General features: G+C 43.6%; 1 protein-coding gene across 1 annotated transcript in view; it reads right to left on the reverse strand.

Moving 5' to 3' along the window:
* The window catches only part of VSTM2L (V-set and transmembrane domain containing 2 like), a 67713-nt gene that overhangs the window by 3310 nt on the left and 38180 nt on the right, over positions 1 to 26223 (reverse strand). The window contains exons 2-3 of the mRNA XM_066586684.1: positions 16686 to 16855; positions 2078 to 2125 (exon numbers count right to left, since the gene is read on the reverse strand). Coding sequence (XP_066442781.1) covers positions 2078 to 2125; positions 16686 to 16855 — 218 coding nt within the window. The remainder of the gene's footprint in view (positions 1 to 2077; positions 2126 to 16685; positions 16856 to 26223) is intronic.

Here is a 26223-nt window from a genome sequence, read left to right on the forward strand (position 1 = left end):
CAGCGCTGCATGTAGCAATATTTCATCCTGTCTTATAAAATCCCAGATGTCCAAATCTAGATCAAACAGACCCCAATATAGTCAATGGAGTCCATTGGATGTTGTTTGTTTTCATCATAAGAATAAGCCACTGGTTTCCAATTTCCTGCTCCCATAAAAGCAGGAAAACGAAAATGAACCTGCCGATGTGAACAATACTTTACAATGCAGGCGCTCTGCTCTCCATATTTTATTATTCTATGGGAGTCGGTCATATAAAAGCAGATAAAGTAATTGCCAAACACAAAACACTAAACTCGCAAATGTTGCGCAGATGGAAGAGTAAATACAAGAAGAACACATCCACACCTAGAGTGTATTAGAGTGTGCATTAGAGTGTATCTAATGCTTTACTCTTAAATAGAGATAATTGTTTGCCGTCTCCAGTGGTCAATCTCAAACTCCCTGTTGTCCATCGCAAAGACAATCTACAAGATGTACTGCCTATTACTTTAGGTTATGGCGCTATCTCTTTACTGCAAAGTTATTTAAAGAGCACGTCCCCCTGTAAAGGAGCAATACCTGGAAATCTATGTCCTTGAGTTGTCTTTTAATATCCTATTTAGCTAATATCTTAGCATTACAGATGCTGGATGGCAACTACTAATGGCAGTAATTACAATGCCCATAGGGGTTATGGCGGCTTATAAATCTTCAATAAGAGTCAGCTGCCCTCCTATTACTCTGTGTCAATCTTTATGCCAGTTCTGGTATTCTGTTCATAACCCAGAAAAATCAGGATGATCAGTGAAACAGACCTCCCCCCAGTGTGTGGGAGTTACGGGTGGATAGCTAATTAACAATGGTATGATAAATAAGCAATGCAACATCTATGACTGCAATCTATAGTGGCATCCTAAAAAAGCTCTTTAAAGGGGTTTTCCAGGACTTATACTATTGATGACTTATCTTCAGCAGAATCCATCAATAGTTGATCAGCGAGGGTCCTGAATAGTAAAAGTCCAGCAAGACCCCTTTAATTTAGCTATCTTTAGCAGCTCCAAAATGATGAGTGGAGAAGCAACATACATCCTCGACCACCACTCCATTTATGCAAGGGGATACGAGACCCTCATTTTTTGTGTTCAGGGTAGCTCCCACCAGTCGAATTCCCACATGCTTACCTTCTATGCTGTGGATAGGGTAAAAGTTTAAAGCTTGGCACAACTTCTTTAATGCATGGGTAACTCAACAGTGCTGAGACCAATCGACTAGTAAATTCCCCCAATGCTATGATGGACTACATTATCCACTAATTCTACATGGATAGTTTAATCATATGAAACCAGCAATAGAGAAATTGTAAAGGTAGATAATATATAACAAACCATTCTAAATCCGCACTCCACTGCTTGTTTTGTTTACTTAAGCCTCCTTAATGCTACCTTGTAAATGAATTTATATATTCGCCCAATGGGACAACACTTCAGTCGAACTCTCCCATCCCTGCCAAGTACAGCTCTCTCTCCCCTACAGAACAAGATCAATAGAAAAATCTCTGCGGCTAATTAGCTTTCCTTCCAAATTGATCTGCTCTTGGTATTTGCCATTCAGTGAAATGTAAAGCTTACCCCCATCCGGAAGAAGAGAAGTGTAAATCAGATTAATGTTCCGCTCTTGCCGTACGAGATAGATCCCCATTAGTGTTCTTCAAAAGGCTCGAGGGCAAAGGGCCAAGTATGGGCAGTACAGAAGAGAAGGGCCAATGCAGCTATTTTGTATTGCATTGGAGAAGGGTAAAATCATCTAAGGACTAATGCCATAACCTAGTGAAGGCAAATTCAACTTTTTTCAGAGATCGTGCCACTTTTGTCCATGGCTGTGTCTTGCTTTGCAGCTAAGTTTCATTCACTTGCATTGCAATGATCCTGATGTAACCCATGGACAAGAATGGCGCTGTTTCTGGGAGAAAAGGGTAGACCCTTTTTGTATGGACACTCACTAAATTACGATATTAATTACTATATATTGTATCAGGTACAATTGTTATTTTGTATAAAACAATGTTTGATCCCGTCTTCCTGTTTTCGATACTCACACTTATCTTAGTGGCGCCTTTCTCAGGAGTCCCCTGGAGAGATTTCAACTGCAAGATAAAGTAAATGTATTGTTGTTATTTATTTTTATAGCACCATTAATTCCAGAGTGCTGTACATATCAAAAAGGGTTTACAGTACGTTAACACTACAAGAACAATACACATGAGTAAATGAGCGACAGACGGCTACAGAAGGGAAAAGAACTCTGCCCATGAAGGCTTACAATCTAAGGTGCAAGGTGGAACAGGTGAGAGCAGATCTTGCTCATGTAGTGGTGACATCAGGGTACTGTTTGTTGTAGGCTTTTCTGAAGAGGTGGATGTTCAGGTTGCTTTTGAAAAAGTCAAAGGAAGGGGTAAGGGGGTAGAGGTGGGGGATGAGTCCAATCATTTGGGGTTGCAAGTGTTAGAGTATGGGAGACACACAAGAGAAATCCTGGAGATGGTTATGTAAGGTTCAGGCAAGAAGAGACCAGAGAAGGATAATTGTGAGGGTCCGAAATGCCATGTAAAAAGATATTGGGAGATTAGCTAAAAAATGTATGGATTGGACAGGCTGTGGATGGCTTCGCATGCCATTGCTAATATTTTGTGCTGAATTTGCTGGTTGAGGAATTGGGGAGAGGCAAAAAGAGGAAAGAGGTGGATTAACCAGGCAGCGAAGTTGAGGATGGATTGGAGAGGCACAAGGGTTAGAAATAGAGATGAGCGAGCAGATAAAGCAGTTACTGGAGTGAGCATCGCTCTTCTTGAGTAACTGCTTACTGGTCCGAGCAGGCTCGAGGGGGCAGAGGTGAGCGGGGAGGCGGTGGGTAGCGGGGAGGAGAGTGAGAGAGATCTCTCTCTCTACCCCCCGCTAGCACCCACCGCCCCCTGCTCAGCCCCGCCGCCCCCCGAGCCTGCTCGGACCAGTAAGCAGTTACTCAAGAAGAGCGATGCTCACTCCAGTAACTGCTTTATCCGAGCGTGCTCGCTCATCTCTAGTTAGAGAGTCACAAAGACGGATGTAGCAGTAGTCCAGGTGGGAGGTGAGGAAAACATGCACTGGAATTTTTTTGACGCTAAACTAAAGAAAGATCAGATCGGAGAGGAGGTGTTCTTCAGATGGATGAAACAGTCACTATATATGCCGTATACCACCTTTATCACTGGCACCCTAGTTATCTGCTACAGCCTTATTAAAACACAGCAGGGAAGCTGCAGGTTTGCCCTTTCAGCTGACATGAACTGTTTCACAACTAAACAGAATTATGATAGGTTCCTAAGGCAATGGCAGGGAAGTTGAATTCTCTGTTTTTTTATATCAAATTCCTCTGGCTCATAAAAAGAAAACAATGTCATAATATACTGAATATCTAAAAAAATGCTGATAATGTAATTCCCTAAAAAAATAACACAACAGTTCATCAAAGGTGAATCCAGATGTTAAACGACCATGGATACATATATGATTATGAGATGCCAACGAACTGTACATCAATGGTCAACAGTCTGATCAAGACCACCTCTTGTAAGACTGAAGCCCACTGATCGCTGCTGCTCTTTGTTAGTGGCTTTCATATGTCCCTATGTCCTTATATACAGCACATAGAAAGGAGGTGTCTTACTAATAAAACCCCTTAAAGGGAACCTGTCAACTTCAATATACAGCCCATTCTGCGGGCATCATCATATTAGAGCAGGAAGAGCTGAGCAGATTGCTCATAAATAGAAAAAATATTATTTGTATAGCACCAACTTATTCTACAGCACTTTCAGGTCATTTATCTATCACCTCCCACCAAGCTGGGTACTCATTTTCCCTACCCCAGAAGGCTGAGTCAACCTTGAGCCAGCTACCTGAATCAAGCAGGGATTGAACCTGCAACCTTCAGGTTGTGAGCAAGAGCTTAGGACTGCATACTGCTGCACCACACAATAACATGTGTTTTATTCATTTACATTTCTACTCATTCTGAGCTTAGAGGACCAGTAGATGGCGCTATCAGTGATTGACAACCATCTCTGATACAGAGAAGGTTGTCAATCATATACAGGACCGCCCACTGGACCTCTAAGCTCAGGATGTGCAGAGGTATAAATGAATAAAATATATAAGTTCTACTGAACCTTTCCCAATAAAACTATATATCAACCTGCTCGGCTCCTCCTGCTCTATAACATCATGGCTGCAGTTTGGACAATATGTTGAAGCTGACAGATTATTAGATGATTGTCGGTGAATTATTTTTATCATTACTCTCCCTTTTCATGAGATTCCTAGACAGTCCAGTAAGATTGGCAGGTGTATTACTATTTGATGACTAATTATGACTGTGGCCAGAGGGGGTAGGAGGGCAGTTACACAAATACATTTATTTTGGGTTGATGTATAGATACATGTATGTAATACGCCCCAATAACAGTCTAAGTAGACAAGGGCATGTAAGTGTCCACTTGTGTTGTATGTCTGTGCTGGTGGCCAGACATGAGGTGTGAACAGTCCTGTTCTATGTGGTATGTGTTACACTGTATGTTGGTGTGAACAGTGACATATGTTAGGTCTGTGCAGGGTGCCAGACATGTGCTTTATGTGCAGTCCTATTCTGTGTACAGTGTGTGTGTGAACAGTGTCGTGTCCTGTGTGTTTAGAGCATTTCTCCAGCTCCCTGATCATGGATAGCCAGGTCCTAGGCGAAGACTGTGGGGCCGACCTTATCAGGACGATGTCCCTGCTTTTAGGCAGGGGTTCCCCACTTTCCCTGGTTAGTAAGGGACAGTGGTCTTAGCCTAGAGAGGTGCAATTGGTCCGTGCAAGTACTCTATGCATGTGTTTGCAGTTTTAAATAGACACATTTGCCTCCGTTCTGAGGAGTGGGGGTGTTGTGCGCCAAGCGGACGTAACATATTTGTTGAAAGGGCCATCAGAGGCATAACTATAGGGGCTTAAGAGGCAACTGTTACATGTCTGTAGACCTCTTTATTACAAGACACCGGTATTATAAATGGCACAAGGTAGACGGAGGACCCTGTTAGAAATATAACATTAGGGCTCAGAAGCTCCTGAATGCCATTAAATTGTCAAAATATACAAAATATATATATAATTTTTTACAAAAAAGAATTCAGCATGCAAGGTCAGTGTACTCCAGCAGAACACACACATATATATATATATACACTGAGTTTATATATAGCAGCACTCACAGCACAGCAACAAAAGCTAGTGCATTAAAGTCACCTGTTGGATAGTCACAGAGCACTTATCATCTGCTGCTTAGTTGATCTGCTCCATCCCCATTATCTGACTTTCTAATTAGTACTTACAAAGAATCTCTAAATTTGTTGCTAAAAGGACATTTATTTTGGTGAACGGAGCACGGTACAATCCTGATGGGTAATTATAGTGCTTTGTACATAATCTACTATAAATTCCTATGAGTGCTGCTCGCAGACCTACATATGACTACAAATGAGTCAAATTGTAGCAAAGTACCTTACCATGAATATAGTATAAGTACATTAGGTTTGCGCTAATCTGGAAACAGTGTTTACATCTGGAACTTTTGTTACTGATGCGCTTTATTGTTACGCCCCATGTACCAGAAATATAAACTATTCCATATTCACAGGATAGGAGATAACTTGCTGATCGGTGTGGGTCTCACCGCTTGGACGCTCACCAATCCTGACAATGGGAGTCCCGTGTTTTCATCACTGTGGGGATGCTTCTCCCACCTACAATGATGTCATGGTGAACAGAGCGCCGTCTGAGCATGCGCAGTCAGCACTCCTTTAATTTCAGTGGGGTTGATGGAAATACCCCTGCGCTTGACTATCTCCCCAGTCCCATTGTGGAATGGCAGCACGCTTGCACAACCAGCACTCCATTCATTTCTATCTCACCAAGAGGGCTGCAGTAAGCCCACAGTAAGGAGGACGGGGAACACTGGCCCCCTGTTCTGAAGATCTTTGGGGATGTAAGTGGTGAGACCCCCACGATCAGCAAGTTATCCCCTATCCTCTGGATGGGGCGGGGGCGACTTGTAATTCTGGTACAACCCCTTTAACCCATTTTGTTGTCTACTTAAGTCTTTGGACAATCCCTTTTTGTGAGTAGGGTGCCCTGATTATAAACCGAGGGTGTCCCACTGCTGGGACAATCAGCTGTTGTACTTAGAGGAATAGAGCAGCAAATGCTCACTTCTCCTGCACTGCCATAACAGGGGAAATGAAGTATTACACCTTTCCCATTGAAATCAATGGCCTAGTCATGTAATGCATGACTTTCCAGGTCCTCCAGAGCAAGAGACGCTCTTTGTAGAGGCTTTTCCCAAAGGAGGAATTCCCACTGATAACTAAAAATATCCTATTTGAAAATGCTTTGTATGAACTAGAAAATTCCTTTACTAAAACATTTTAGCGGGTGCACAATTAGATATTATATGTAGTCTTTATATAGCAACAATACACAGGGCGGTGGCATCAGTGTAGTGACTGGAACAGGGCAGAGGCATCCGTGTGACTGGCACAGGGCAGAGACATCAGTGTAGTGACCGACACAGGGTGGAGGCACCAGTGTAGTGACTGGCACAGGCTGGAGGCATCAGTGTAGTGACTGGCACAGGCTGGAGGCATCAGTGTAGTGACTGGCACAGGGCAGAGGCATCAGTGTAGTGACCGACACAGGGTGGAGGCATCAGTGTAGTGACTGGAACAGGGCAGAGGCATCCGTGTGACTGCCACAGGGCAGAGGCATCAGTGTAGTGACCGACACAGGGTGGAGGCATCAGTGTAGTGACCGGCACAAGGTGGAGGCATCAGTGTAGTGACCACCACAGGGTGGAGGCATCAGTGTAGTGACTGGCACAAGGTAGAGGCATCAGTGTAGTGACCGCCACAGGGTGGAGGCATCAGTGTAGTGACTGGAACAGGGCAGAGGCATCCGTGTGACTGCCACAGGGCAGAGGCATCAGTGTAGTGACCGACACAGGGTGGAGGCATCAGTGTAGTGACCGGCACAAGGTGGAGGCATCAGTGTAGTGACCACCACAGGGTGGAGGCATCAGTGTAGTGACTGGCACAAGGTAGAGGCATCAGTGTAGTGACCGCCACAGGGTGGAGGCATCAGTGTAGTGACCGGCACAGGGTGGAGGCATCAGTGTAGTGACTGGCACAGGGTGGAGGCATCAGTGTAGTGACCGGCACAGGGTGGAGGCATCAGTGTAGTGACGGCACAGAGTAGAGGCACCAGTGTAGTGACTGGCACAGGGTGGAGGCATCAGTGTAGTGACTGGCACAGGGTGGAGGCATCAGTGTAGTGACTGGCACAGGGTGGAGGCATCAGTGTAGTAACCGGCACAGGGTGGAGACATCAGTGTAGTGACTGGCACAGGGTGGAGGCATCAGTGTAGTGACTGGCACAGGGTGGAGGCATCAGTGTAGTAACCGGCACAGGGTGGCGGCAGCAGTGTAGTAAATGGTCAGAAAGAGGAGTCTGGCTGCTGCATTCAGAATAGATTGCAGAGGGGAAGACTGATCAGTAGTGAGTTGCAGTAGTTAAGCTGAGAATGGATTAGAGCAACAATAAGGCTGGGTTCACACTGTGGAATTGCCACAGAATTCCCATGCGGACTTCCCATGGGGAAATTTTGCATGCATTCTTAAGCCTGAGACTAAGCAGCAAAGTGGACGAGATTTGCAAAACTCTAATTTACATGCTGCCAACAGGCTGCTGCAGACAGGCTGCACAGAAAGTGACATGCGGGGCGGAATTTAAATCTGCGACATGTCAATTGTATCACCGTTTTCCGCTGCAGACTCTATTCTCCCTATGGGGAGAGATTTCCGCAGCGAAATACAGGCTGCACTGTTTTGAAGCAGCCTTACCGCTGCAGAAATCTCACGGGAATTCCGCGCGGTCCACTGCAGACATTTTGCATGATCTCCGCCCCATTTGAACCCAGCCAAAGACTTTTTGATGTTTCCACACTAAGAAAAGGGCAGATTCTGGGGATGTTTATTTTTTGAGGTGTTGGTAACATAAGCGAACAGGAGATTGAATATAGGGAGTGAAGGACAGATATCAAATATGCCCGTAAGGCAGCGGGCGTGGTGATACCATAGACTGAAATAAAAATATCAGGATATCAGGTTTAGGTTGATTAATAGACAGTGGAAACACAATATATATCACTTATATAACATATATAAAGCTCTTCATGTGTGGATAGTACAGCCAGATGAGACTCTTTGTAATAACCCCTCATTGTCTCCCCCAAGCCTGTACAACGTCTTCTTTGTGCACATTTCCCCTCATTGTCTTGCACATGTTTATCCTAAAGCTTCATAATCTCTTTGAGAAACAGGATCTTATAGCACAGAATGGCTCCTTGCCAATTTCAGTGTGAGTGGGAGCTTACAGTATGTGTCTGATATGTTGCATATTAGCAGTCCCGATACATACAACTGCTCTTCCTAACACCTCTCCGACATATTGTATAGAGGATTGTCTGGGAGAATTAAGCCATTCATGCATTTTATCCAAGCGCACATATCAGAACCATTTATCAAAACCGATAGCAACCAACACACTGACCGACTGTCGCATGCGAAGACCCCGTCATACCAGCAGTCAGATGATCGTCTCTACTGGTGGTTTGTCGTGGGCATCCAGAGCCCAGTCTTTTGTGGGTGCCCTCACTCATGCACTGGTCCCCACACCTCCTAACAGTCTAGTCAGAACGGTCCAGGTGGCGGTCAATTCACAGATACGACCATCCAGCTTATCGCATTCCAAAAATTTGCCCCCTCTCAAACTCTATAATGGGGCGAAATCTCTTCTCTGAGTCGTAGAGGTGTCTAGTGGTCAACAAGCTCTACACAAGCGGAAGAACAGGTCACTGCACACAAGGAGCCTCTGAGAGCCTTTTATAGACCAAGAGGGAACCACTTTTAGGGCCCCAGATGGTAAGAGCATTCATCTAATCACATCACAGCTCTAATCATTTGTATATCTGCCTGAGATGTAACTGCATGCCAAGTTTTTCAGCAAAACGACAACTCCTGCTAGGGGCTTACTGCAGGTACGTAGAAAGATGAAAATAACATACTCATGTATTCATAGTCGGCGTCTTTTCACCAACCCAGCCTTTACAGCGATTAGGAAGGGCTTGGCATGGCGACAGATTTGACTGATAATCCTTATCTATTGCTGTGGTGGAGCTGCAGGGGGATGCTCTTTGCGATTCGCTTTTCGTCATGGGAACCTATTAACAAATAGGAATGGCCCAAGGGTGCATTCACATCTCATTTTTCGGTCATATTCAGCATGTACACCAAGAAAGCTTGATTTGCACATGCACAGCCACCTCTATTCATTGCCGACTGGATACAGCGCTCCACCATCTGGAAGGGCAGTCAGGGGACCCCCATTCTGGAGTTAGGTGAAAGTCCTTAAAGTGACCCCCTGCATGTCATTATAGATATGCCATAAGGTGGGAACACCCCTTATTAAAAAAGCACAGTAGACTTTCCTGTACAATAGGCCACCACAGATCTTTTTAACATTGGGGCCTATGGGAGATGCAAACTCCTGTATGGATACATAGTGGCACACAGTCATCCATTGGAAGTAATACATCAGGGACTATTCCCAACATATTTATATATGTGACGGAAGGCTAAGCTCATCCATTTCCACATTTTTGCATGTACTGAAAAAGCAAAGGCTGGCCAGCTTGTATTGAGGAAGGAAAAAGCAGCAACCCTCTCGTCGGCTTTTACCACTACTCCTTCTAGTTGTATCTCATACTCTACAATAAACCTTGGCAGCCTGCCCTATCGCCCAGCGCTCTAAACTATGCTCAGTAGACATTAAGATTGTGTTTGCTATTTCTAACAATACACTTTCTTATAAAATGCTTGACATTACCAGTAACTGTATATTTTCCAATAATCTCTATGGAGGATGGAAAGTATAAGTGATGCCAAAAAGCACGTCGGTGTGCCGTTCCGCTACACTGAAGTGGCATATGCTAGAATGTGAACATTGTTTAATACCTAAAATTACACACAGAAACAACAAGTCAACTCACCAGATTTACCCCGATTCATCCTATGTTTAGCATCTGATCACCCGATCATTTAGTTTTCAACTGGTTGCCAAGAAAAGAGGCTAAAAATAAGGCACAGGCGCCATGAAAAAAGCAAAGATATAACAAAATTTGCAAGTAGCTACCGGTATTGGACTTTAACTATTGATGACCTATCCTCAGGATACGTCATCAATAGTTCATCGACTGGGGTTTATTGCTTGGGACCACTGCCGATCAGCTGATCGCCAGACCCGCTGTCTGGGAGGACAGCATTGGAAACAGATAGCGCTGCAGTTTGGTAATATAGGCACACTTCCCATTGAATTCAACCCAAACTGGGCCACTGCAATTTGGACAGCGCTATCTGCTTCCAACCTTGTTCGCATTAACAGTAGGCCCATTAATCAGCTGATTTGCGGGAGTACCGAGTAGCGTACCCATGCCTTTAAACTATTGATGTTCACATCTGTGGTGGGGTTTTTGTTTGGAGTCTCCATTGCAGATATTCATTAAAATTCAGAATGGAATAAAGCTGCATGCTGTGCTATTTCATACAGGAAAATACGCTCTTTGTCAAAAAAAATCCTGCCCCTAGAAGAAGTTGTCCTTTTGCTGCAAAACTCAGCATGCAGTTACATCTCAGGCAGATATACAAATGATGAGAGTTGTGGCGTGATTAGATGAACAGTCTTGCCACTTGAGGCCCTAAAAGTGGTTCCCCCTTGGCCTATAAAAGGCTCTCAGAGGCTACTTGTGTGTAGTAGACGCCTTTTTCCAATTGTGTAGAGCTTGTTGACCAATAGACGCCTCTACGATGTAATTGAAGAGATTTCACCCAGTTAACAGAGTTTGAGAGGGGCGTATTATTGGGATGTGAGAAGCTGGATGGTCAAATCAATATGTTGCCTGCCATCTTGGCCATTCTGACCAGACTGTTAGGATGTGTTGGGCTCAGTGGTAGCTTAAGGATACAGACAAAAGGCAACCAGGCTCAGGATGCTCTCGACAGACCACCAGTAGAGAGGATCATCTAACAAGCACAAACAGCCATCCAGAAACAGGTGGCACCATCATTACAGACCCACATGTCTGTTGGAAACATTTCCAGGCACCTGAAGGACATTTGATTTTACAGCCCGCATTATGTTTATTGTCTTTGACACCCACCCACTGTCACCTCCATTTAGATTGATGTAGAGTGGAACCGGGTTGCCTTCAGTGACAAATCAAGGTTTAGTTTGGGCACTGATGACGGCTGTGTTCATGTCTCGAAACCTAGGGGTGAGCGCCTCAATCCTTCAATCCTGCCTTAGCTTTGGGGTATCCCACTGCCCGCACTACTGGTGTGATGTCTGGAGGGGCCATTGCATATGACAGTCGGTCACTCCTAGTAGTGGTACAAGGAACAATGACAGCTCAGCGATATGTTCAGGACATCCTGCAGTCACATGTGTTCCTCTTATGAGGCATTTCCCAGCAGAATAATGCTCGGCCGCACACACAACAGGGTCACAGGAATGCCCCCACAACAGTGTCACACTTCCATGACCTGCCCAGATTTATTGCTAATAGAACATGTATTAGTCCATCTGGGATATTAATTTCGACAGCCTACAAGTTTGCACGATCTAGAGGTTCAGTTACAGCAAATGTGGATGGATATGCCACAGGATACCATACAGAACCTGAATGTCCCCATGCCTGCCTGTATCACATCTTGTATCAAAACTAGAGGCGGTAAATTAGGGTACTAGAACCTCCATGCCTGCCAGTATCACATCTTGTATCCCAGCTAGAGACGGCCCAACAGGGTACTAGAGCCTCCATGCCCACCCGTATTACATCTTGTATCCAAGCTTGAGGCGGTACAACAGGGTACTAGAGCCTCCATGCCTGCCTGTATCACATCTTGTATCCAAGATAGAGGAGGTACAACAGGGTACTAGAGCCTCCATGTCCACCCCTATCACATCTTGTATCCAAGCTAGAGGCAGTACAACAGGATACTAGAGCCTCCATGTCCACCCCTATCACATCTTGTATCCAAGCTAGAGGTGGTACAACAGGGTACTAGAGCCTCCATGTCCACCCCTATCACATCTTGTATCCAAGCTAGAGGCGGTACAACAAGGTGCTAGAGCCTCCCTTCAACTGTTCAGTTTTCCACAATATATTCTCCTTTTGCTCTGATAGTAATCACTTATAACAACTTTACAATCACACAGAGAAAGTTTTGTTCAATTCCGACAACTCCTTCTAGGTCCTTGATTTTTTTTGACAATAAGAGCATATTCTGGTCTGGGGTCCGACATTAATGAAGGAGGTATGAAAATAATTATCCACAACATTTTATACAAACCATGCCCCTCAGAAAGACCACTCCCATTTTTGCCATAACCCACTGCCCACAAGTAAAGCCCTGTGAAGGACTCCTCCAGATTGATAATTCTGATACTCCTTGAAAAAAATGTTATATCCTGTCTTCAGTATACAAAATGTTAAAAGGGGTATTCTGGGCTCTTAACCCTTTTGCAAGGTAGGTGACCAATAGTTGATTGGTGGGAGTCCGCCACACAATCAGTTAATCTCAGCCCCCGCACTCACTACTGTGGGCTGGATGTTGACAGCTGCATCTGCATTGGGTCACAGACAGAAGTGCAATAGAAGGCTTCGTTCCTAATGGAGCCATACCTTCTATTGCACTTTTAGCTCTGTTCCCAATGTGGACATCCAATCCCACTGCAGTAAGTGCAGGGGCTGAGGAAACAAATTGATGGGTGTCCCGATCGGTGGACCCTCACCAATCAACTACTGATGACCTATTCTGATGATAGGTGATCAATACTGGCAATGCCTAGAATACCCATTTATCTAAGCCAGTTGACATATAGGGCGATGTATGATAAGGTCTTCACAATTGTCGTAAAGCGGCTGTTTTTTCCTTCCCAGACTCATAAAAAGGAGCTATGCAGAATTTAGATTCACGATGCAGTATCCATATTTTGTTATCACCATATCTTCAGTGTGATGAACCTGTCCATACAACTCAGCATATCTCAGGTTCTTGGATCCCTATGAGTATTACCTGGAGAAGGGATTACTGAAGTTATAGACACCCTTTTTTTCAGGTTTTTATCAGTGCTACGCTCGTATAAATGACTGACTCACCTCCTACCGTAACTTTACATAATGATCAATTACCTAAGTCCAAAACAAGCAACTTAAAGAGTATCTGTCACCGCACACTCAATGGCATTTTTATTTCGGTAGACTTGCCTTGTACTCTTTTTTTGGGCAAGATGCCCAGGATCGAGAACCACTATAATGAGTGAGCAGCTCCCGGCTGACCCCTGTCAGACGTTCTGTACTCTATACTACTGATGTCTGATCCCCAGCAGTTTCTGTGCACATTTCAGGTAAATTAATGGAAAACCCACCCAGGAGACTTTGCTCTCTCGTATGCAAATAAGGATAGAGTTTTAATGCATTATGTAGAAAATGACTGTTCAGACTCTGACAAGATTAGTCTACAAGCATATAATGAACTGTGACCTAATACAATGGCGCATACCCATCATTAGAAAGAACATAAATAGTGGTATGGTTGGACAATCTGTCCACAGCAGGCATCGGAAAGCACTCCGTGACCGACTCATATTGGCTTGTCATCATCTTTTGATGCTTCTTCTATCCTTCTCAGATTAATTGCAGTTTGTGTTAATGAATTGTGTCTGGACTCTGCTCAGACAGCAGCCCTCATTAAAATCCCCAGAACATTTTTTGCATTACTGCCTCTTATCCAAGCACATGGCTACAAGGAAAGATTGTTAAGAGTCAGGAGAAGGAGGGGGGACCCAAGCTGTAAGAAGATTAGAAAATTAATATTTATAGCTAACTTAGTCATTAAAGGGACACAAACAAAAAACAGTGGCTTTGTGAGCATATGCCGGTATCAATTGAGGTTGACTCTTAGAGCCTCTTCTTTGTAATTCAACATGCATAACTATGACCCGTCATCTCTCCTGCCATGTCTGTTACCGCAAATAATTGTGTTCTCCGTGAAATAACAGTTCTGAAGAATTTTTTCTTTGAACTTTGCTTTCCACCTTTTCCCTTTTGTTCCTCTTGGACTGAATGTTATCATTATCTTTGTTAATAGGGTACTTTACACAGGGCTGGAAACAGAACATTTGGGCGATAGTCATCCCATGTACACGCGGCCAACCAGCAAGAAATCGCTCACCTGTCGGAGTTGCTTGTTTTTTTTAGCAGAACTGAAAACCAAGCGACTGTCGGGTTGTTTGAACAGGCAGTCATTAAATGTTTGAGTGCCTCCTGTTTACTGTGAATGGAGGCGGGTAGGCCAGAACGATCCCCAGCTGCACCGCCTCCATTAACTTGAATGACTATCGCTCCTGTGTAAGCATAAGAGTGATAGTAGGGCGGAAGTTCATGGGACGGCTGCATTCGAAAGTCATCTTCCGTAAAGGGACCTCAACACTGTCAGCACTGCTTGGGTAAAACCTATTGACCGGGGGAATGGTAAGGCCAGTTGTCAATTTATTCATATATTTCAACAGAGGAATGGCATAAAGTAGAGTTTTTGGAAAAGATGCTGCAGAATTGTTAGTGCACATGTTCAGGTTTTTTCATTAGAGGAACCAACAAGACAATGCAGAATGAAACCACTTGAAAATGTATAAAGTCGTTAAACATTTGTTTCTCCACTACTTTCCAGAAACTGCGCTGGAATTACAAACATTTTAAAGGTGTTATCTGTGGATTTTCCTTCATTTTTTCCTCCACTCCTTTATCTTCATTACTTCTGGGGACGGAAAACAGGAAGGAATCAGTATGGACCCCCAAGGGTCAATATTTGAGACAAAGACCTCTTTGCTCTAGGTTTCACATGGTTTCCATCCCTGTCTTTTTTTAACCAGATGTAAAAGCACCAAGGTTGAACTTTTCTATCCACTGTTAAAGAGTGATAGGGATGGAACCCATGTGAAATCTAGACCAAAGAGGTTTTCGTCTTAAGTATTGGCTTAGGATTCAGTTTTCGGCTTAGGGTACAGACATGGTTTATAATGTCCATTGTAGATTTCACATGCATTGGGTGATTTGAAAATCTGAAGTATGCTCATATTTCCAAGCAGATTTTTTTTCTCACTATGTGCAGATAGATTTTTGAAGACTCCATCCACATGTATTGTAATGTAAATTCTAGCAGGTGAGCATTATGGAATCTGAACCGTAAGTCTGTGCCAATGCCGCCATGTTTGGATCCAGTATTAAAACTGCACAAAAAGTGACCGTAACATGTCAACTACATTTTTCTAAAAGGGGCTGTACCGAAAAAAAACTTTTGTCATCTATCCATAGGATAGTTGATGAAACTCTGATTGGTGGAATTCTCACCTCTGACACCCTCTTTTCCTCAGTGAGAGACCACTACACCTCCCACAATGAGGAGGAGATTGAATGCAGCGATGGTTGCACATGCGCGGTGCTGCTCAACTCATCTGCACTAAAGGTGATGGAAATAGTTGAGTACAAGTGCTCAGCCATCTCTGGCAGTCTCCCAATAAAGATGAATGGAGCAGCACTTTGCATGTACAACCACCCCTCCATTCAATCACCTCCTCATTATGGGGGGTGCAGTGAGTCGCAGGAGGATTAGAGTTGGACACAGGACCCCCGTTCATGGAATCACCACCGAGACCTTCACCGATCAGACTTTTATCACCTATCCTACAGATGGATGATAAAAGTCTATTTGCGTTTAAGGCCCCATTTACAAGCAACAATAATCGCTCGAAATTCGCTCACAAGCCATCGTTTGAGTGATAATCATTGCGTGTAAACGCTAACATCTTTCACTCTTCAGCTTTACAAAAGCATGATTTTTAGGTAAGCATAAAATCCTTTGTTCAGCCGGAGAGCTGATAGCAGGGACTGCATGCTGTGTTCTCCATGGGGAACACTGATTACAAAGGAACTGTATGCAGAGAACAGATGACTCACTGGTTTGTATGGGCTAACTTGAATGTATTAACATACCCTTATACATTGTGCTGTTCCTCTATTATTATTCTTCCTGGAACTGTATGAATAAATTGGTAACTGGGTGTTACAATTCCCCTGTCAATGGAGCGTGTCCTTATATAGACTGATACTGTGAATATTCATTATGTGGACGTTCCAAAAAAAAAAAAACGGGCAAACATTTACCATATTTTTGCTCACTGTAGTTATGTCCTTTATTAGTGATTTAATAATGAAGATTTGGAACACTTTGCTGGATATTACAGAATTGAGAACAGAGAACATGTTTTTATACAGACATCCATGCATTCATTGCCAATCCAGGCAGAAGTTTCATAACTTTTCAAAGAGAATCCTCTAAATTATTCATTTTTATAAAGTACTCCTATAAAAAGTGGTTCCGAGACCAACATGGAACATCTGGTATTTTATATAGACTTTAGTCAACATGCTCTTCCACCTAGTATGTTATTTCAACACCATTTTACCTGGCTGTCTGCCCATGTTTCCTTGTTTGCCCAGTCCTTATGGGTGCGGATATACCACCACTGAATTTCCAGTGAATAGGGGATGTCACCACTGCCACGGAAGGAGCATGCCATCTCCACATCTTCTCCAGGGTGTGCACTGACATCATGTGGGATTTCCGTGAACAAAGCTGAAATATGAAAGAAATGCTGAAAATGCATTCAACCAGATATAAAAATGATATACATCACAGTATACTTCCACATAAGGTTAAAAAGACTAAACCCAGAAGCTAAAATCTCCATACAGTACTACATACACTGAACGATCACTGCACGTGGCATCTTGTGATCAGTTATGAGGTACCAAGTGATGGCTGTGTCATGATCTGCGACAGAAGTCAACATCTGCCAGGCATGGATATACGAGGTGAGTTGAGTGACTTCTACCATGGGCTGATTGTTGGTGCCCAGGGGTGTGGTGCCAGCATTTCTGAAACAGTTGCACCTGTTGACTATTCCTGAACCATGGTATCAAGAGTGTACCAAGACTGGTTGAACCATGGCCAGACATCCGACAGAAGATCACGTAGCGGCAGGCCACATGTGGTTGATCCTAGAGGCGAGCATCTGGTATCACAGCAACGATGTGCCACAGTGGACAAACTGACCCAACAGTACAGCTGCGGGGAAGTTAAGATACATTTCCACAATGACCATGTGGTGTACCTTGTATTGACAGAGGTTCAGTAGCTGAAGACCAACAGCAGGCTAGTGCTGGTGGTGTCGTGATCTGAGGTGTGTTTTCTTGGCATGGCTTAGAACCATTGGTCATACCACAATCCTTGAATGGTGTATGCTACAGGAACCTGTTAGCTGACCATCTACACCCATATCTTCAGGAAGTCTTCCCTGACCACAGTGCCATCTTTCAACAGGATAATTCTCTGTGTCATTGAACTTGAATCACTAGAGAATGGCTAGAGGAACCCAACAATGAATTCTCCACACTGCCTTGGCCCCCAAGCTCACCAGACTGTAACCCCATTGAACATGTTAGGGATATACTGGAAAGGGCTGTGTGATCTGTTCCCACTTATCCACCAAATGTGCACCAACTAATGGAGTTGCTGCAGCGGCCATGCATGAGTTGAGTATGGAGAATGTTACCAACCCTACATATAAAAGCTATGATCGTCCAAAAAAGTGGAGTGGGTGATCCTAATGCAGTGATCATTCAGTGTAAAGGTATAAAGCTACAATACATTGTTTATATATATCTACATTTCATCACAAAAGTTGAAGACACTTCCAGAATACAAAAAGTTATTCCCAATCGAAATACAAGGGCTGTCACACGATGAACATTTATCACCAGAACACCAGATAAGTGATACATGTCTGATCACTGAGGGTTCTACCACTGGGATCCCCAGACTAGAATAGTGGATCCAATTCCCCCATTCCTCCTGACTGCATAGTCTAGCCACAGTGCCAAGGAGTTTGAATGGAGCAGTGGTTGAAAATGCTCTGTGTCGCAATATTCATGGTTTATAGGACTAATGGAGACAGCCAAGTGTTCTGCGAGCTCAAGTGCTTTCCATTTAAACTCCTCCTCACTGCAGTCGTGTAGTAAGGATTAAACGGGAGGCTCAAGACCCCATTCTAGTGATCGATGGAAGTCTCATCGGTGGAGCCCCAACAATCAGACATTCATCAGCTACCCTGTGGATGGGTGATCAATGTCCACTGAGGCAAAAAAACCCAAAGTGTTCTGAAACAAACAGTGCCAGATGGACCCGTCCCGCTTCCATCCCGCCCACTGGCATTTTCTTGGAGGCTGCAAGCGGAACCTCCAATGCAAATGTGAACCTAACCTAAAAGGAAAGCCAGACAATATATAAAAGAAAGTATAGTCTCCTCATAGTTCCAGTATGGCTGATATACTATATACAATATAAACACTTGATATGGATTATATGCGGTGGTGATTATTTAAGGAACTAATAGCAAAAGCCCTCCATTTTGAACAGAAGATCCTGTGTCCACCGTAATATGATAAATGAGTACAATGACTATTTGCTTCCATTAAAGCCCTTGCAAACAGGAGGTATCTCTGTTCAGGGTCACAACTTTTAAGCAGAATCTAGATGGGGTCAACCAAAGTCATGGGATCCCTAACATCCACCTACGCTGCGTCTATAGTATTTACTCTCATGGGGTGATTGCAAATGGGAACACTAGAGATCTGAGAAGTGATATGGGCTGAGGTATCACTTTGGTTTTGACACTTTAGCTTTTTTTAGCATAGCATGTCACATGTGACCAAAATACAAGTAGAGTATAATTAGACGATATTGTGTAAAGCTGGTCTTAGATATTACATTCTTGTGGGCAGGCTCATAGTAACATAGTATATGAGGCTGAAAAAAGGCATCCATACATGCAGCCCAGCCTATTAGCCTGCAATGTTGATCCAGAAGAAGACAAAAAAAAGATTAGGTAGAAGCCAAATTTCCTCATTTTAGGAAAAAAATTCAGAATACAATCAGAATAATCCCCGGATCACCGACCCTTCTCAAGTAATCGGTGACTATAACATGTAATATTGTCACACTCAAGAAAGGCATCCAGGCCCCTCTTGTACTCTTAGTGAGTTCACCATCACCACGCCCTCAGGCAGAGAGTTCCATAGTCTCACTGCTCTTACAGTAAAGAACCCCCTTCTATGCCGATGCAGAAACCTTCTTTCTTTTAAAAACCTCCTTTCTTCTAAAAGTCAACTCTATTGACTTTAATATCAGGTTTAGTCAATAGTCGCACGAAAGGCTGCCCCTTAGCAAAATGTGAAAACCACACTCTTATATGTTGGCCTTTTTTCTCTGCCCGATCCTATAATTTCCCCAGAGATAAACAACTCAAGAGCAAATTGGCAACCGCTTATGTGCCCCATGAAGGACTATGTATTTTGAGGGAGCTGTGGCTGAACATACATCTAGAGTCATGAGGGATAATTCACTTTGAGGCACCCTAAACATAATAGTTGTTGTAGGCATCTATTAATTTGAAGTGATCATAGACTGACCAACAAACACTGGATCATTTCTATTAATGTAACATAAAAGGTTACGACTACGGCCGGCTTTAGGGTGCAAAACAAGCTTCACGATAAACATTTAACGGACACTTTTTCATCTTTAGTAAGTAGCTTCTGGCCGGCATTGTATTTCAGCCCATACTGTATTCAATAAGCATATCATTACTGCTGTACTAATTTTCCATTTGCTGCGGCACACCACTCTGCTCTACTGCATTGATGGTAAGCACAGTTTCCCCATGCATGAATAGACGGTGTGCTACGGTAATACGAATCTCCTTCTCCGTAACCGTGTGTTAATGCCAGATTTGTACAGATTGTATTTATTTCTTGATTGCAAGGTTGATGCCGATTATCCGCAAGGGTCAGCCATGCAGCATATTGGTCCTTATCCCCTATTTTCCCTACACACCTGTTCGCACCTTTCTCTCCTACCTCCCATTTTTTCCCTCTCCCCTGATTCTCCCCCCTCCTATCTCTGGCTCCTTAGCTGTAGTATTTAGTTTCCCTTCAAGGGCCGCAGCGCACCATCTGTCAACAGAGCCGTAAAAAGCTGATACATGCAGAGGGGGAACAGCCTGCAGCATGGGGAGAAGGGGGAGAGCGATAGATGGAGGGAGCGATAGGGAGAGAGCGAGAGTGATGGAGAGGGAAGTAGAACTGTCTGCAGAGCAGTAAAGCAACAGATCACACATTACACCCTGCAATACCACAAGTAGAAGGTGACGTGACAGCGGCAGATTAATAGCTTGCAGCATGGAGGGAAAAGGTGAAGGTAAAGAACAGGGGAGAAAAGAGTTTGCAGAAAGTCTATGGAATGCAAAGTCGATTGTCTTCCAATTCTGCGGTCCTGGGTTCAAATCCAACCGGGGCATCATCTGCATGTAAATTCTCCTTCTGCTCTCTACTAAGGCTTCCTTCCAGACGGTTTTCTACTGGCATTTTTTTAATTAAATGTTCCATTTGTGTTTTTCTTCAGCCTCCTTCACAAGTCATCTTTTTTGGTAGCTTCAATAAAAGACTATGAAATTAATGCGTTTTTTTCAAGCCTTTTAGTGGCATTTTTCGATCACATCAAGCTTTTCTTTTGATGTTTTGGGGTCTTTTTTCTTATAATAAAGCCTATGGGAAAACGCCGGAAAAAATGCAGCGATTTTGAAAGGACGCCACAGACCCAAAAAACACACGAAATTGAGAAATTCGGTACAAAACAATACAGTAACTGCACATGGGCGAGCGTGATATCGAGCCGAGTATCGTGCTCATCAACCTGCGTTTTACCAGCAGATGCGAGGCGATTTTATGGCCAAAATGTCTGCATTGCCCATCCCTTCGCACAACTTTCACGCGTGATAGCGGATCGGAAGTGCTTTCCATTGATTTCAAACCTTGCATCGCATTCGCATGTACATCGCACGGCATGAGAGTGTCATGCGATGTATTTAAGGTCCTTGAGGGCGATACGTTCTGAAAACATCGCTTATATGTATGACTCCATTCAAAAGATTGGAGTTCATATTCGTGAGAGTTTTGCGCATCCCACAACGCACAAAACTCGCGCAAAATTAGCGCTCATGTGAAACCGGCCTTAGTAGTGCATTTTATAATTTCCCATTGCCCTACAGCTAGCATCTATGTGCAGCAATTTCCCGCAAGACAATTGTTAAGAGACACCAGCGTTAAAACCTAAGAAAACCTAGGGCTCATTCACACGACCGTCATTTCAGTCCGTATTACTAACGTGATGCATGACACACGGTGAATTGAGTCACTGACCGCATATTTCATCATGTATCACGCAGCGAGAGCCCTATTTTTTCCTATGGGAGCATATGCAACTCTGTCCATACATAATACATTGCATATGAGCGACGATACATATACGACCCCACTATGAGACTGCGGGGAATAAAAAAAATATATACAAAAGTCACACTGCACATGAGAATGAGCGTGAGATACGCTGTCATATGCAGTGCACTCGCTGCCATGCTCGGCAATAGCCGTCTCTCCGCTGGCTCACACAAACCGGTAAAACGCTCCATGGCCAACGGAACAAAGACTGCAAAATCGCGATCACCAGTGTGGAGGAGCCCTTACTCTGCAAAGTGATGCACACTTGAAAGCCTTCCGTCATCTCCACCCTCTCCATACTGAAAATCAGGCAACCATCAGCTCTCCCACCTGGTGCAAAGCTACACTACAGCAGGGATGTAACTAGAGTCAGAGAATTATGGGCGCAATATTCTTCAGTTTATTAAATCTCAAGGAAGACTATGTTCCTACACTGTCTGGCGAAAGTATTTACCCCCCATGGTGCTTTTCCTGTTTTCTAACATTGCAAACTGAAGTTAAAATAGATTTTAATTTAGATTTTATGTAACGGACCCGACAAAACAGTCCAAATTGTTACAGAGTAAGGTAAAAAATACCAGATTTAAAAAATAAATAAGTAAAAGTTGAAAAGTTTTGAGTGCATATGTATTAGCCCCCATTATATGTGTATTCACCCCTTTTGCTATGAAGCCCCTAAATAAAGTCTAGTCCAACAAAGTAACAAGTGATGTAATTAGCTGAATACTGTTCCCCCGAGTGTAGTCATAGTGCCACATGATGTCCGTATAAATATACCTGTTTGTGACCCCACTAAAGCCAGCCATATGAGGACCAAGGAGCTCTCCAAACAGGTGGGAGACAGAGTTGTGGAGAAGTATAGATCAGGGTTGAGTTATAAAAAAATATCCCAAACCTTGAACTTCCCACACAGCGCTGTTAAATCCATTAGAACATGGTGGAAAGAATATGGCACAACTACAAACCAGACAAGAGAAGACCGACCACCTAAACTCATAGGCCGGACGAGGGGGGCATTAATCAAAGATTTAACGAAGACACCAACAATAACTCTGAAGGACCTCCAAAGATCTACATGGAGAAGTATCTGTCCGTAGGACCATTATAAATCATAAACACCACAGAGTGGGGCTTTATGGAAGGGCGGACAGAAAAAGGCCATTGATTAAAGAAAAACATAAGAAAACACATTCGGAGTTCGCCCAACAGCATGTGGTCAACTTCCTAAAGACATGGAAGAAGGTTCTCTGGTCAGGACCTCCTTGCATGTCTTTAGGGACAAAAGAGACTAAAACTGAACTTCTTGGCCATCATGAGGAACACTACGTGTGGTGCAAACCCAACGCTTCCCATGACCCCTAGAAAACCATCCCCACAGAATGATGGAGGCAGCATCATACTCTGCGGAGGCTTATCATTGGCAGGGAAAACTGATCAGTGGAAAGATTGGTGGCAGGAAAATTCTTGAAGAAAACCTATGTCAGTCTGCCAAAGATTTGAGACTGAGACAAAGGTCCACCTTCCAGCAGGACAATGACCCTAAACTTACTTTTAAAGCTACACTGGAGAGGTAGTAATGTCTTGGAATGGCCTAGTCAAAGACTAGATCACAATCCAACTGAGGATCTGTGGCATGACCTGAAGACTACTGTAAATCAACACAACCATTCAACCTAAAGAGGTTTGTTCATTACAATAAAACCCTGTTCATTCGCTGTGCCCAGCCCAAAATAAAAAAGAGGGCATACTCACCTGTCCAGGAGCCCCAGGATGCAGCTGAGAGCTGCCGCAGGTATCGGTAACTTTCAAGTAGACGGCCCAGCGGAACTTATGTGTCCGCTGCGGCCAATCAGAGACTGTAGTGTCATCGTACATACTTACCTGACTTCCGCCGGGCCATCTAACCATAAGTTGCCACTGATACTTGCGGTGGCTCTCAGCTGCGTCCTAGGGCTCCAGGATAGGTGAGTATGCCTTCTTTTTTGCATCTTAGGCTGCGCCCAGTAGGTGGATGGGGTTTTGTTGTAATTTCAAAACCCCTTTAAAGGTGTTACATTCTTTTAGGGACACATATTGGATTTATTTAGCAGGTAGTCTGTCATAACTATACGTTTATAGCACTACAAGTTGATTAATAGCTTTAGAAGAATGGATGCGTAGAACGCTTTATGTCTCTGCATGGCGATAATATTTGTAATGCTGGTTTAAATCTCATGTCTACAGCTAGTGGTAAAGAGTTAAGAGTACTGTACTCTGGCTGCCCACTTTGAACAATCCCTATTTGTTAGAAGGTTCCTCTGATGATAAACAGATCACAGTGTGACCCCCAGCAATCAGCTGCAATCTGTATAGGAACACAATAGCAAGTGTTAAATTCCCCTGTGGTGCCAACATTAAAGGGTTATGAAGGGATAAAAAACATTTCAAACAAGCTCAGAGTGTAGCAAAGCATAAAAAAAAAACTTATTCATCTCCCCCGATCCCCCAGCACTGCCATTTTACAGTGCCCAGTCCTTCGTTGCCCTTCATTGCCTGCTGCGGCAAGTCAACAATGACATCACCATCACCAAGGACATGTGATTGCTGCAACCAATCACCGACTCACTTTGTCTCATGATTAGCTATAGTGATCACATCTCATGTTGTCAACATCTCTTCACTGCAGCAGCAGGAAATGAAGACCAGAGGGGGACCGGTTACTGATGGAACCGGAGCAACGGGGGATCGGTTGAGGTGAGTACCAGCATTCTAAGCTGGTTTTAGTTTTTTTTCTCCTTGGATAAACCCTTTAAACATTATACAGTTCTCATTGAGGCCAATGGTCTGTCAATGTAATGCCCCTATAGTGAAAGATACTTGTAGCCATTCTACACTATAGCTGAGAGATGAAGGTCCAGAATGGAAGACCTACGTCTCTTAATTCAGATTTCCCAACAACTTCCTCAAGAGTTGATAAACATCTTAAAGGGCTTTTCCACAACTTAAAACTGCTCTGTCTTTCCCGACCAGGATGTGTGACTGCTGCAGCCAATCACTGGCCACAGCAGTGACCATATATAACCAGTGATTGGCTGCAGCAGTCACATGTCCTTGCCCGAAGCAACCAGTGCTCCCAGTTATTGTGGTGCTATGCAATGACAGTGGGTGTTGGTTATTGCACTAGTTGTAAGGTGTACTGGCCAGTCACTTAATCACCATTGTTCTGCGCACATATATTCTGGCCCCTCCTTTCAGAGGGCGCCAATTATTCTCCCGTCTTCATTATGGTTTGATCATGCATGCTGGTCACATCTTTGTATCCGTACTTTGACTTTATGCTTGATTAATGTCTGATACAGGTTTATCACTTGTTTGTGTTTGTACCAAGTCACATGTGTGATGCCTGACGGCTTGTCTGAACACCATCAGATGCTTTGCGTCTGGTTTGTACTGAGTCTTGTCTGAACACCATCAGATGTATCTCTGACGCCTTCAGTCTGGTTTGTATTGAGTCTTGTCATCTGAACCTGAGTTCTTTCTGTGTCCAAAACGAATAGATGCTTGGTTGCACCTCTGTCTGACTCCTGGTCTATTCCCAGTCTGTCTATGGTCTACAAGTGTGTTTGGTCTTGTTTAAGGTACCCGGTTCTATCATGTACGTCTGTTATAGTCTGGCTGTAGATATACTTAGAAGTTGGAGTCTGTAACATCTTATCCCTTTGCTTATGGTAATTTGTGTCATCTAGTGTTTGCTATTGCTCCATTGGCAACTACAAAAAACCAGGATCACCAAGGTTAGTAATAAGGGGCCATCCTTATCATTCCACTTTTAGGTATTTTAGGTAGGAATTCTCATACTCGTGAGATCAGGGTCAAACTTCCCTATTAGGTTTGTATTGCTATTCATGTTATCCATGTTTGTATCAAATAAATGTATATATGGTATTTTATATATCCACATTGGTATTGCTTGTATTTGTGGTATGGTCCTGTCCAGTTTGGGACTACCATGTCTGATCCAGATGAGGTATTTGGCATCTGGGTCTCCCTTAAAGGGGTTGTCAATAAATGCAAAACTACATTTAAAGAATTCTACACTAGTTGGGGACTAATGTCCTAATGTGGGCTGGATTATTAGTCAAGCTGGAGAATATGAGGACCATCACTGAAGGGTGAGGGGTACAAATTATATATCTCATACATGAACATATTGATTTCAAATGTTGATCCAGGGATTATTCTGACTGCCAGTATGGAGTCGAGAAGGAGGATAAATTGGCTTCTGCCTCAGAGTTGTTTTTTTTTGCCTTCCTCTGGATCAACAAGGGGGTGGGGGTGTAAACAGGCTAAACTGGATGTACATTTGTCTTTTTTCAGCCTAGCATACTGTACTAAAAACTGTTTCAAGCATTTTTCAGAAGAACGGCGCTTGAGACTGTATTAGATCTGGTGCTCAGTTATATAACACATATTTATACACTGTGCAGAAGCAAGAGTTGACGGCCTCGGAGCGATAAACGTATGTATGCAGCGCTTTCCAAGATGAATTTGCTTCTTGTATTCACAATCTAATATTGCAACTCTGACACTTGCCAGAAGGGTTGTGGCAGGTAGTGGTTGATTATACAA

This window comes from Eleutherodactylus coqui, chromosome 13, assembly GCF_035609145.1.
Source record: "Eleutherodactylus coqui strain aEleCoq1 chromosome 13, aEleCoq1.hap1, whole genome shotgun sequence".
Taxonomy (NCBI): Eukaryota; Metazoa; Chordata; class Amphibia; order Anura; family Eleutherodactylidae; genus Eleutherodactylus; species Eleutherodactylus coqui.